The 12678-nt window shown below is 45.0% G+C and overlaps 1 protein-coding gene across 1 annotated transcript in view; it reads left to right on the forward strand.

Moving 5' to 3' along the window:
* CCDC18 (coiled-coil domain containing 18) overlaps positions 1–12678 on the forward strand; it is an 85727-nt gene that overhangs the window by 46902 nt on the left and 26147 nt on the right. The window contains exons 17-18 of the mRNA XM_040998284.1: positions 5175–5291; positions 6522–6689. Of these exons, the coding sequence (XP_040854218.1) occupies positions 5175–5291; positions 6522–6689 (285 nt within the window). The remainder of the gene's footprint in view (positions 1–5174; positions 5292–6521; positions 6690–12678) is intronic.

Genomic DNA, 12678 nt, shown 5'->3' on the forward strand with positions numbered 1-12678 from the left:
GTATCCCGTCAGGTTTGAGACCTGACTGTTCCACTTCCAATCCACCTTCCTGCTCATGTGCCTGGGGAAGCTGTAGAGGATAACCCAAACACTTGGGAGACTGGAAGAAGCTTCTGTCTCGTATCTTCTACCTGACCTAACTGGTTGTTGTGATCAGTTGAGTAGAGTGGTAGTTTTGTTCTGCTCCCTGCCTCAGAATATGAATCATCCCTTTTGTGCAGTATATCCCTCCTGTAGAGTTTATGTTCTGGCTCCTCTGCTTTTGATCCAGCTTCCTGCTAATGTGCACCCTGCGACGCAGCAGATTACAGTCCAAGTACTTGGCTCAAAACTGCCCACGTGAGCGTCCTTAATTAAGTTCTAGTCTCCTAACATCAACTTGTTTTAGCTCTGACTATTGTGGGCATTTGGAGAGTGAACAGATTCAAAGCCTTACATGGTTTTTGAATGAACTTTTTAAAGATTCCTCAGGTACATGAATTTTTAAATCTATGTACCAGATGAACTATTACAATTCAATTTTCCATGAAAAAAATGTTGTTAAGATTTATTTATTTTTATTGAAAAGTCAGACCAGATTTACAGAGAAAAGGGAGACAAAGAGACCTTCCATTGGCTGTCTTACTCCCCAAATGACCTGAATAACCAGAGATGAGCCAATCTGAACCCAGTGGCCAGGTACCTCTTCTGGGTCTCCCATGTGCAGGATCCCAAGGCTTTGGCTTGTCCTTCACTGCTTTTCCAGGCCACAAGCAGAGAGCTGGATGGAAAGTAGAACAGTTGGAACATGAACTGGAGTCCGTATGGGATCCAAGCACTTGCAAGGAAAGGTGGTTGGCATACAAGCTTTAGTTAACCTTTGAGGCCTTATGAATGTTGTGTTCTTCATTAACCTTACAGTCAGTGGTTGTCACATTTGGGATGAGCCTTGACAGAATGAATTGCTGCAACATTGATTGTGAGTTAGTGATACTGTGACAGTCATTTATTTTTCTCTGCATACCAATTTCCAAGTCTCTTCCTTAAGAAAGACTGTTAACCAGTAGTGATACCCTTCAGAAACCAAATGTTGATTTAAAAATGATTACTTTGGGGCATGGTGCAATAGCGTAGTGGTTAAAGTCCTTGCCTTGGATGTGCCGGGATCCCATATAGGCACTGTTTCTAATCCTGGAGGCCCACTTCCCATCTAGCTCTCTGCTTGTGGCCTGGGAAAGCAGTCGAGGATGGTCCAAAGCCTTGGGACCCTGTACCCATCTGGGAGACCTGGAAGAGCTCCTGGCTCCTGGCTCAGCTCCAGCCATTGCGGCTGCTTGGGGAGTGAACCATGGGACGGAAGATCTTCCTCTCTGTCTCTCCTCCTTTCTGTATGTCCACCTTTCCAATTAAATAAATAAATCTTTAAAAAAAACATTGGTTGGGCCCAGTGCAATGGCGCAGTGGTTAAGGTCCTCGCCTTGCACGCCTGGGATCCCATATGGGCGCCAATTCTAATCCCGGCAGCTCCACTTCCCATCCAGCTCCCTGCTTGTGGCCTGGGAAAGCAGTCGAGGACAGCCCGAAGCTTTGGGACCCTGCACCCTCGTGGGAGACCCGGAAGAGGCTCCTGGATCCTGGCTTCGGATCGGCATAGCACCGGCCGTTGCGCTCACTTGGGGAGTGAATCATTGGATGGAAGATCTTCCTCTCTGTCTCTCCTCCTCTCTGTTTATCCGCCTTTCCAATAAAAATAAAATAAAAATCTTAAAAAAAAAAAAAACATTGATTACTTCAGAGCCTGGTGTGATGGCTCAATGGCTAAATCCTTACACTGGAAGCACTGGATGCCAGTTCATGTCCCAGCTTTTTCACTTCCATCAGGTCTCTTCTAGTGACCTGGGAAAGCAGTAGAGAATGGCCCAAGTTCTTGGAACCCTGGACTCATGTGAGAGATCTAGAAGAGGCTACTGGCTTTGGATCAGCTCAGTCCCAGGTTTTCAGCCATTTGGAAAATGAACCAGTGGGTGGAAAAATTGTCTCTTCTCTAAATCTCATCTGCCTTTCTAATAAAAATAAATAATATTTAAAATGATCACTTTGATAACATTTTATAGTATCTGTAAGAGAGAACAATTTTCCCTTTTTCTCTTGAGAGAAATACCATATGTTGGTTCATTTCTCAAACAGCCACTATAGCCAGGTCTGAGCAAGGCTGAAGCCAGGAGCTCGGAATTCCATCCGGATCTCCCACATGGATTGCTTTCCTGGGTAAACCATCAGGGAATTGGAACAGATGTGAAGTAGCTGAAGCTCTAACCAGAATGCCAGTATCACCAGCAGTGACTTAATTCACCACACAACACACTATTGATCCTTCTTTCTCACCTCCTGGAATATTATCATCAAGCATAAAAATATACTCTGAGAAGCTGCAAAGTACAGTAAAAAAAAATGAAGAAATAAGACAAGAATCTTAGTAATAGTAGGATATGGAGCATGTGTGTGTACATGATGGACCGCAAGTTTTTTTTTTTTTAATTTACTTGAATGGCATAGTAGCAGAGAGAGGAGACAAAATCCTTCTGTCCTCTGGCTCATGCCTTAAGTACCTGAAATTGCCAGGCGCCAGGAACTCTGTCTGATTATCCTGTCTGGGTGACAGGAGCCCAAACACTTGTCCTTTCAGCCACTATGTCTCAAATACATTGGCAGAGAAGCCATTATACAGGGCCATTACATTAACTAGTACTCGAGAACCATAACCAGGAGTAGATTCTGTGAGGGAACTATGGGCCAAAACCTGTGGAAATTCTAGCCCCACTGGGTAGCTCAAGAGTTGGGGTGGTATGGGCCCAGCGGCATGGCCTAGCGGCTAAAGTCCTCACCTTGAACGCGCCGGGATCCCATATGGGTGCCAGTTCTAATTCCGGCAGCTCCACTTCCCATCCAGCTCCCTGCTTGTGGCCTGGGAAAGCAGTCGAGGACAGTCCAAAGCTTTGGGACCCTGCACCTGTGTGGGATACCTGGAAGAAGTTCCTGGATCCTGGCTTTGGATCAGCATAGCATCAGCCATTGCGCTCACTTGGGGAGTGAATCATTGGACGGAAGATCTTCCTCTCTGTCTCTCCTCTCTGTAAATCTGCCTTTCCAATAAAAATAAAATAAATCTTTAAAAAAAAAACATGATAGGAAACAGCCCAGAACAGGCCATGGAAAGGTACCCACTGGCATACATTAGGCATGAATTGGGGGAGACCAGGCTGAATCAGTTCACGTCATCTACTGGCAAATCCAAGTACCATAACAGTGTGGGTCGAGCCAGGTTTGGTTGCAGCAAAAACCAGTGTACAATACGGAATGCCTAGGTGAGATTGCTTGTACCAGATGTGACCACAGTGCCCAACCAGCACATGTGAAAACCAGGAAGGGAGGGGGTGGAGCCGGCAAGGGGACTAAGGGGGAGTTCCCTTGGTGGACAGCTGCTCCCACTGGAGAGCATGAGCTGGGATGGGGGCAGACCAGACTAAGCAGGGCTACAACACCTGTGCGTCTCATGTGGACCAGATCAGGAAAAAGCCAGGCTGGGCTGATTGTTCCTACTGGTGCAAACAAAATTAGAGTAGGTGAGGGTTGTTTGGGCTTAGCCACAGCATCAGCTGGCAGAAACTGGCACTGGGGTCTAATTGTGCCAAGTCAAACCACAGAACCACCTGGAGAGTGCATAATCAGGAGTGGGAGAAGCCTGGGAGGGAAACAGTAGGCTCCTCCCTCTTGGGTTACCACTTCCACAGGAGCGCACAAAAACTAGGACAGGGGCTGGGGTGGCTAGACAGACACCCAACAGCTTGTGTGTGGACTGCATAGTGGAGCTGGTTAGAAGGAACTAAGCTTTAATACCACTGACATGTATGAGAGCAGAAGGGGATGTGGGACAGACTGGACTAGTCTGCTACACATACTGGCAAACCAAGGTAGAGGGCGGCCTGGTGGGGGTTATTGCGGGTCGCTCCAACTAGGCTGCAGCTCCCACTGGTTTATGTGAGGGCCACATAAACCAGTGGGAGCTGATCCAGGCTGGACTGCAACACCCATTGGTTCCAGTGGAAGTCGGGAGTGAAAACAGAACCAAGCCAGCAATTGCAACCACCCACTGATCAAGGCGATGGACTGTACTGGGCCTTGTACTTGCTAGTATGTACAAGAATGTGGTCTGAGAACACCTCAAAGTTTCTTTGGGGATCTCTCCAATCGAAATGCTGGACTCAGAATCCTAATCAAGAAAAGAGAGAAGACAGAACAAGTCAATCACCCATCTCAGCTATATGTTGGCAGCAAAATACAGGACAAACGGAGACTCTATGATGGATTATGTCAGCTAGTGGATTCTTCAAAGACCTCATAGTGCTTGGAGTGACAAGATTGGTAGCAATTCATAACTGGTGAACTATCAACACCACTTGAGCAAGAACCTCGGAGCATGCCCCACATCCGGGACCTGGGGTGGGTGGGAGACTGGGTGGGCCTTCTCCCTTAATATCCCCCTTTAAACATGAAGTAAACGATACGGAAATAATAGTCTTACCCACTTTCCTGTAGCCCTTGAACCTTTTTACTCTAATTAACTATGTAAAGATTGTCAAGAATATAATGAAAAAATTATTTTTTATTTGTGTGAAAAATAGAGTGACATGCACAGCATACAGAGTGAGCAAGAGAGAAAGAGATCTTCTATTTCCTAGTTCACACCTTAAATGGTTGCAACCAGAAGGGCAGGCCAGTCCAAAACCAAAAGTTTAGAACTCTATCTGAGTTTTCCACATGGGTGGCAGTGACCCAAACATTCATGCCATTTTCTACTGCTTTTCTAGGCAAATTAGGAGAAAGCTGGATATTGGAAGTGGAGCAGCAAGGTCTCAAACCCACATGGGATGCCACTGTTGCAGACAGTGGCTGAATGTGCTGCACCACTAGTAGCCCCCCTGTTCATTCTTCAGTATTATATTTTTTGGTTTCCTAGTTTGCAATGAAAATATTTCTCAATAAATCTTTTTAAATAGCTTTTTGTATCAGTACAACTACGTAAATCTTTATCTTTTGGAACATGAGTTAATGTTGGGTGATAAATCTGTAATATGCTCAGCATGTAGTAAGCTTTCGTTCATATTCATTTTCCTTTTTCTAATTTTTCTACTTAGGTCAGACAGCTAGATTCAGCATTAGAAATTTGTAAGGAAGAACTTGCCTTGCATTTGAATCAGTTGGAAGGAAATAAAGAAAAATTTGAAAAACAGCTAAAGAAGAAATCTGAAGAGGTAAATGAACCTTTCTTTACAGCATATTCTTTAAGTTATCCCTTTTTAAAAATGTTTAACTAGTTAGTTATTTATTTGAGAGCGAGCTTCTTTCCTCTTGTTCACTTCCCCAATTTGGCATACAATGGCTGAGTCCTGGCCAAGCTGAACCTCGGAGCTGGGAACTTAGGTCTCCCATGTGGGTGGCAGGAACCAGTCGTGTGATCCGTCACTGCTGTCTCTCAGGGATCTGCATTAATATGAAACTAGAAGCGGGAAGCAGAACTGGGAAGGAAGCACAGGTACGCTGATGTGGGATGCAGGGTCTTAACTGGCATCTTAACTGCTAACCTGAATACCCATTTCATCAACTAATTTCTTTTTCAGATACTATTTTTAGGATACTTCAAAAGTATGTCTTTTGGTATCTGGAATTTTAAAAAATCTAGCAAAAATGCTGATTGAAATTTTATATTATTTGAGGAATAAACATTTCAGTATGTCATAAAATATGATCTTAAAATTCTTTTTTAAGTTTAGGGAATCAGTTATAATTACTTATGTCACTAATTATGATATAAAATTAGTAATACTTAGAATATTTTAGATTTGAAGGTGTAAAACTTTTCAAAATTTATCCATTTTGTTTCTTTTTGTCTGAATGATTGTAAATTAGGTTTATTAATTCAGCTTGCTAGAACTGATGTAGTACAACTAGTTCAGCATTCACTTGTAACACCAGCAACCCATATCAGTGCTACTTCAAATCTCAGCTGCTCAGCATCTAATTCACCTCCCTTTTAACCCAGGTAGGGAGAAACAGAGGGTGTTCCAAGTGCCTGGACCCCTGCTGCTCAGATGGGAGAACCAGATGGAGTTTTGGGCTCCTGGCTTTGGCCTGGAGCTCCAGCCATAGCCACTGCAACTATTTGGGCAAGTTGAAGAGGAACATGACCAGTTTAGAAATATCAAAATAGCATATTTCAGTGCCCAGCCAAACCAAAACAACTTCATCAGTTAAGAACATTTCAAAAACTACATGCCCAGGCACCTAAAGCAGCCTGGTAACCAGGCATTATAATGCATCCTTCATTGAGAAAATGAACCGCTACTCTTCCCTCAAGACAAGCGTGGGTGCAAATAGCCCAGCATTACAACTAGGAATAATTGTAAGGCTCCTTTGGCATTTTATTGCTTTCTGTCAAAGCATTTAATTGCAATGAAAAATATATATGTGTGTATGTTTGTTAGGTATATTGTTTGCAAAAAGAGCTAAAGATAAAAAATCATAGTCTTCAAGAAACCTTGGAGCAAAATGTTATTCTGCAACATACACTTCAGCAGCAGCAGCAAATGTTGCAACAAGAGACGATTAGAAATGGAGAGCTGGAAGATATTCAGACTAAACTTGAGAAACAGGTATGTTTCTTCTTCAGTTGTTATTGTTCAAGAATGGTTTTATTAGTATGAAGTAGAAATAATTTAAACCGTTATTGGATTTTTGGTTGTAGAAATTGTTGTTTGATAATATCAGGGTTTACATAATAAGAAATATTGTATATCAAAATTGTATTCCCACGTAGTCTGACCTGCACTTTTTTGTTGGGGCAGATTGTCAAACCACTCAATTTAGTTAAAATTTAGGGAGTCTTTGTTCAGTCTCTTTTTTCAATCCAAATATGATATCTGTCATTATTCCTTTTAATTTGTAATGTTAGATAAAGACATGCTGTGATATTCTCTAACAAAAATGACAAAACAGTGCACTAATAGAAAATATCAAAGAAAAATAACCCTGCTACTTTTAAAAATAAGTTGCTACTCCAGTGAGAAGGTGTAGTTTTATATGAGAGTCTAATCATATCTCTTTCTTTCACTACAAAATTTATCTGAGTTATGTAAATATTTTATATTTTTCCTTTTTAAGAAAATCAAATTTCAGAAGTGTGCAGATTTTTAATTTTTCCCTATAATCTTAGCCCTGTAATCTTACTATGTTTTTTTTTAACTTTAACTTGGTTCCTTTTTTTTTTTTTCCTAAGATTATTTCTTGAAAGTAAGAACCACAGAGTGGGAGGGAGGAAGGGACAGAGAAACAGAAATCTTTCATCTGCTAGTTCATTTCCTGAATGGACACAACAGTCAGATATGGGCTTGCCATTAACTGGGAGATAGGAACTTCTTCTAAGTCCCTCATGTGAGTGTTGGGGCCAAGTCTTAGAACCATCCTTCACTGCTTTCCCCCGCCATAAGAAAGGAGTTGGATTAGAAATGGAGTATCTGGAGCTCGAACCAGCACCCATATGGGATGCCAGTACTTCATCCCATACCTGTGTTGACTGATTCGTCCTCAACCTTATCTGTGGTTTGAATATTCCCACCAAAACTCATGTGGAATTTAATTTTCATTGTGTGGTATTCTATTCAGCTCAAGAGTTGGGGTGGCGAAGGGGTAAGCTAGATGTGACCATGGATCCTGCCACACTCATGGGTACAGGGACCGAGAACAGTCTGAGCAGGTCCAGGCTGTGGCATAGGGTGTGGAGTGGACTGGGTCACACATTCACCAACTCATACAAGGTCAAGATGGAGGGGCAGCCTATACAGGGCAAGGGCCTAGCATCAACTGGCATGCATGAGATCTGGGTCTGGGAGTAGGCCGAGTTGGGGAACTTGAGAAACTCCTCTAATGGGTCATATCTCCACTGGTGAGCATATGCTCCAGGCGTGGGAGTCGGGCAGGCTGAGCAAGCTGTTGGAAAATGTGTGCGTTGGTTTTGGAAGGGAGCAGGACGGGCAGACTGAGCAAACCTTAGCTCACTGGCAAGAGCAGAAACTAGGATGCAACATGGGTCATGCTGAGCTAGGCTGTCATGCTGTCATACCTACCTGTTTGCGTGAGCCAGGGATGAGAGCAGACTGACCATGGACAAGTTCAAGCACCTGCCACTGAGAGTTTGGGCTGGGGGCAGGACAGGTCAGGTCAGGCTACAGTATCCAAAGGCATGTAGAGGGACTATGCCAAGGTGGGTCAGAGCAACCACTGGCATGCAAAAGATCTATGGCTGGGAATAAAGGGGATGCCATGGCTAGATTGTGGTTACCACTGATGAGTGCAAAGGCCAGAGTGGGAGCTGCTGTCTGGTCTAGACATGGCTGCAGTATCCCTTGGCACAAATGTGGACTCAGTCTGGGGTGCGCCAGACTGGGCTAGCCTCCAGCACCTCACTGGTGCTTGTGAGAACCAAGGTGGATGTAGGATAGGCTAAGCTAGGTCTCTGCCCCTTCTGAGCCATGTGTGAGCTGTATCTGCATGTGGACCAGGATAGACTGGGCTGTAACACCCAAAAGTAAAAGCCAAAATGGGTGAAGGCCAGTCAGGAAAAAGCCACGGTTCTTGCTAGGACAGGAGGTGAAGTCAATAGGTCTGGCCAAAGGACTCACCGATGAGTGTGAGATCAAGCACTGGGTGAGGTTCTGATAAGGAGCTTGGGGAACTCCTCTGTTGGGACACAGTCCCGGCAAGTGAGTACAAAAACCACAATAAGGAGCAGCCTGGACCAGTCCAGGGAATGGTATGTACCAGCATTTATTTGGTGCAGGTTGGGGGAATACCAGGCTGGGCCAGTTCAGATCACCCCAAGCACCAGAATAGAGTGTGGCTCAGGCCAGATTTGGTCACAGCACGAGCCAGTTCACAGGAGGCCCAGGACCAGGGGCTGGTCTTGGCTGAGCTGGGTTAGGCCGTAGCCCCCACCAGAGAGAACTGGAGTTGGGGATGAGCTGGGCCCGGCCAGGCTACAGCCCCCACTGTCAAATGCCAAGGTGAGGTGGGCCATGCCAGATTGGACCACAGCACACAACCAGCACACATGAGACCTGGGGGGAGAGAGAGGGTAAACCCAGTAGGGGGGCTTGTGTGGGGCTCTCCTGCTGGACCACCACTCCCACTGAGGAGTATGATTTGGGATGGGGGCAGACCAGGCTAGGCAGGGCTACAACACCTGTTAGCCTCATGTGAGCTGGATCAGGGGAAAGCCAGGCTGGGTTGACTGTTCCTGCTGGTGCATACATAAGTCAGAGTGGGATTGGGTTGGTTGGGCTTTGCTGCAGCCTCAACTGGCAGATGCTGGCCAGTGTAAATTGTCAGGTTAAACTGCAGAACCACCTGGAGAGTGCATGGTACAGGAGTGGGAATGGGCCCAGTAGGGAAACAGTTGACACCTCCCCTGGTGAGCATGAGAATCAAGATGGGGCAGGCATGGTTAGACAGAGAGTGGCACCCGCTGGAATGTGTGTGGACTGGATAGTAGGGCTGGTTGGGTTGAACTAGGCTTCAGTACTCATTGACATGTATGAGAGCTAAATGGGATGTGGGACAGACTGGACTAGTCTGCTGTACATACTGGCAAGCATGGGAACCAGGGCAGGGGACAGGCCTGGTGGAGGTTACTGTGGGTTGCTCTGACTAAACTGCAGCTCCCACTGGTGTACGCAAAGGCTGACTGTGTGGTAGGTAGGATTGGGCTGTGCTGCAACACCCATGGGTTTGTGTAGAAGATAGGTCTGGAGACAGAACTAACCCAGCAATTGCAACCACCATCATGTACACAAACTATTTAGGGCAACAGACTGTACTGGACTTTGTTTTGGCAAGCACACACAAAGTTCAGGTCAGAGCTCATAGCAGATGAAGTTTCTATGGGGATCCCCAGCTGAATTGCTGGACTCAGAACCCCAACCATGGAGAGAATTGCAGCTTCCGTGGTCTGACTGTCGAGTGCATGTGTCAGAGCTGGGCCTCCTCAGTAGCTTAGATGGAGCAGTCAACAGCATATCCAGATGCACACAGAGGGTATGGCAGTACATTGGAGTCTGCAGAAGACACCTGGTACCACAACAGAGGAAGTAGAACAGAACAAGTCAATTAACTACCCAAGCCAAATGTTGGCAGTGAATATCTGGGCAAATGGAGACTCTAAGCTAAACTATATCAACCAGTGGATTCTGGAGAGATTTCATTGTGTTTGGAATGGCGAGATCAGTAATTCAGAACTGTTGAGCTATCAAGACCTCTTGAGCAGGACCCTCAGAGCATTCCCCTCATAGGGGGTCCTGGGGTGGTGTCAGGTGGCTGTTCTCCATCCCAGGGAACAGATGCATTTGGGAAACAGGTGTGGCTTCTCTCCTTGTCTCCCCTCTTACAGGAAGGGGAAGAAAAAAAGGAGAATGTGTAAATGGTGATCTCATCTATCTTCCTGTAGCCTTCGACCCTTATTAGCCTTATCAACTGTGTAAACATAAAATAAAAATAATTATCAAAAAAGATAGTTTTCATTTATGTATTGGTTTTATGTTTTTTTCCCTATTAACTCTGTTGTTCATTTGAGTTTTTAACTTGATAATTTTGTATCTTTGTGAGCCTTGCTTTAAAAAAATGTTTTGTTTTCTTGAATGCCAGTGTAAGTTTTCTGGTATATATTCTTTTGCCTCTCATTTCCCCAATTTATAGATTTGATGTTAGGTACTTTTAGCTTACTAAATCTAGATTCTTATTGCTTATGTGTGTGCTGTTTAATCAGAGAGTAGAATGAGTACATTTTCCTTGTTTTTTTTTTCCATTTTAACCTGGATATTGTTTCGATTTTATTCTTCAAATTTGAGATACGAGGATAGATCTTATCGGTTTATGATTTGTAATAAGTTCTTCAATGAGGGGTTTTAGAGAAGAGTAGGCAGACTTGGACCCTGCAACCACATTGGAGACCCAGAAGAAAGTCCTGGTTCCTAACCTTAAATCAGGTTTGTTCTGGCCTTTATGGTCATTTGGGGATTTAATCAGTGGGTAGCAGATCTTTCTCTGTGTGTTACCTTCTCTCTGTAAATCTGCTTTTCAATAATAGATAAATCTGTAAGAGCAGGCTAAATATTGAATTCAAAAGAAAAGGGGTTAACTTTGAGATCATAGTCATAAATGTTCATTGGAAATATGAAATGCCAGAGACTACATAAGGAGAGAACGCAAATGGAAAGTCAAATGATTGACTTGGTTAGATCACATGGAAGCCAAAGGAAATATTTCAGGAAGGAAGGGCACAATTGGTGCATGGCCTGCTATAAACAGTGTCACGTTAAATGAGGAGTATGTGTTCTTCCTCAGTGTTAGCAGCTTGAAAGCCATTGATGATATAACTCATGTGTATGAAATGACCAGTTTGCTAAAAGTAGAGGAATTAAAAAAAAAAAAAAGGGCCCGGCGCTGTGGCGCAGTGGTTAAGGTCCTCGCCTTGCACGCCCGGGATCCCATGTGGGCGCCGGTTCTATCCCAGCAGCCCCGCTTCCCATCCAGCTCCCTGCCTGTGGCCTGGCAAAGCAGTCGAGGATGGCCCAAAGCTTTGGGACCCTGCACCCATGTGGGAGACTGGGAGGAGTCTCCTGGCTTTGGACCGGCATAGCATCGGCCGTTGCGCTCACTTGGGGAGTGAATCATTGGACGGAAGATCTTCCTCTCTGTCTTTCCTCTCTGTCTCTCCTCTCTGTATATCTGCCTTTCCAATAAAAATAATAATAAAAATAAATCTTTGGGCCCGGCGCGGTGGCGCAAGTGGTTAAGTCCTCGCCTTACACGCCCGGGATCCCATATGGGCGCCGGTTCTAATCCCGGCAGCCCCGCTTCCCTTCCAGCTCCCTGCCTGTGGCCCGGGAAAGCAGTCGAGGACGGCCCAAAGCTTTGGGACCCTGCACCCGCGTGGGAGACCCGGAAGAGGCTCCTGGCTTCGGATCGGCATAGTATCGGCCCGTTGCGCTCACTTGGGGAGTGAATCATCGGATGGAAGATCTTCCTCTCTGTCTCTCCTCTCTGTATATCCGCCTTTCCAATGAAAAAATAATAAAAATAAATCTTTAAAAAAAAAAATAAATAAATCTTTAAAAAAAAAGTGAGACAGTAATACAGCAAGCAGAGAAACTGGTGAGAAGTTGGGTTAAAAGGGGAGGAATGGGGAGGCCTGGTGCAGGAGCCTTGTGACTAAAGTTCTTGCCTTTCACACACAGAGATCCCCTGTATGGGTACCAATTTTGATCCCAGCAGCCCCTTTTCCTGTCCACCTCCCTGCTTGTGACCTGGGAAGGCATCTGAGTATGTCCGAAAGCCTTGGGACCCTCACCTGCTTGGGAGACCTGGAAAAAGCTCCTGGCTCCTGACTTTGGGTTAGCTCAGCTCCAGCTGCTGCGGTCACTTGGGGAGTGAATCTGCAGATGGAAGATCTTCCTCTCTGTATATCTGCCTTTCCAATAAAAATAAGTGCATCTTTTTTCTTTTTTAAAAGGGAGGAATGAAATGGTATTATCTGGAGACAGGTAGAGGTGTAAAAAAATTCGTTACAGTGAGAGGGTCTCGAACATGTTT

This window comes from Ochotona curzoniae, unplaced genomic scaffold (genome assembly GCF_017591425.1).
Source record: "Ochotona curzoniae isolate NIBS_2020 unplaced genomic scaffold, NIBS_Ocur_1.0 scaffold_1037, whole genome shotgun sequence".
NCBI lineage: Eukaryota > Metazoa > Chordata > Mammalia > Lagomorpha > Ochotonidae > Ochotona > Ochotona curzoniae.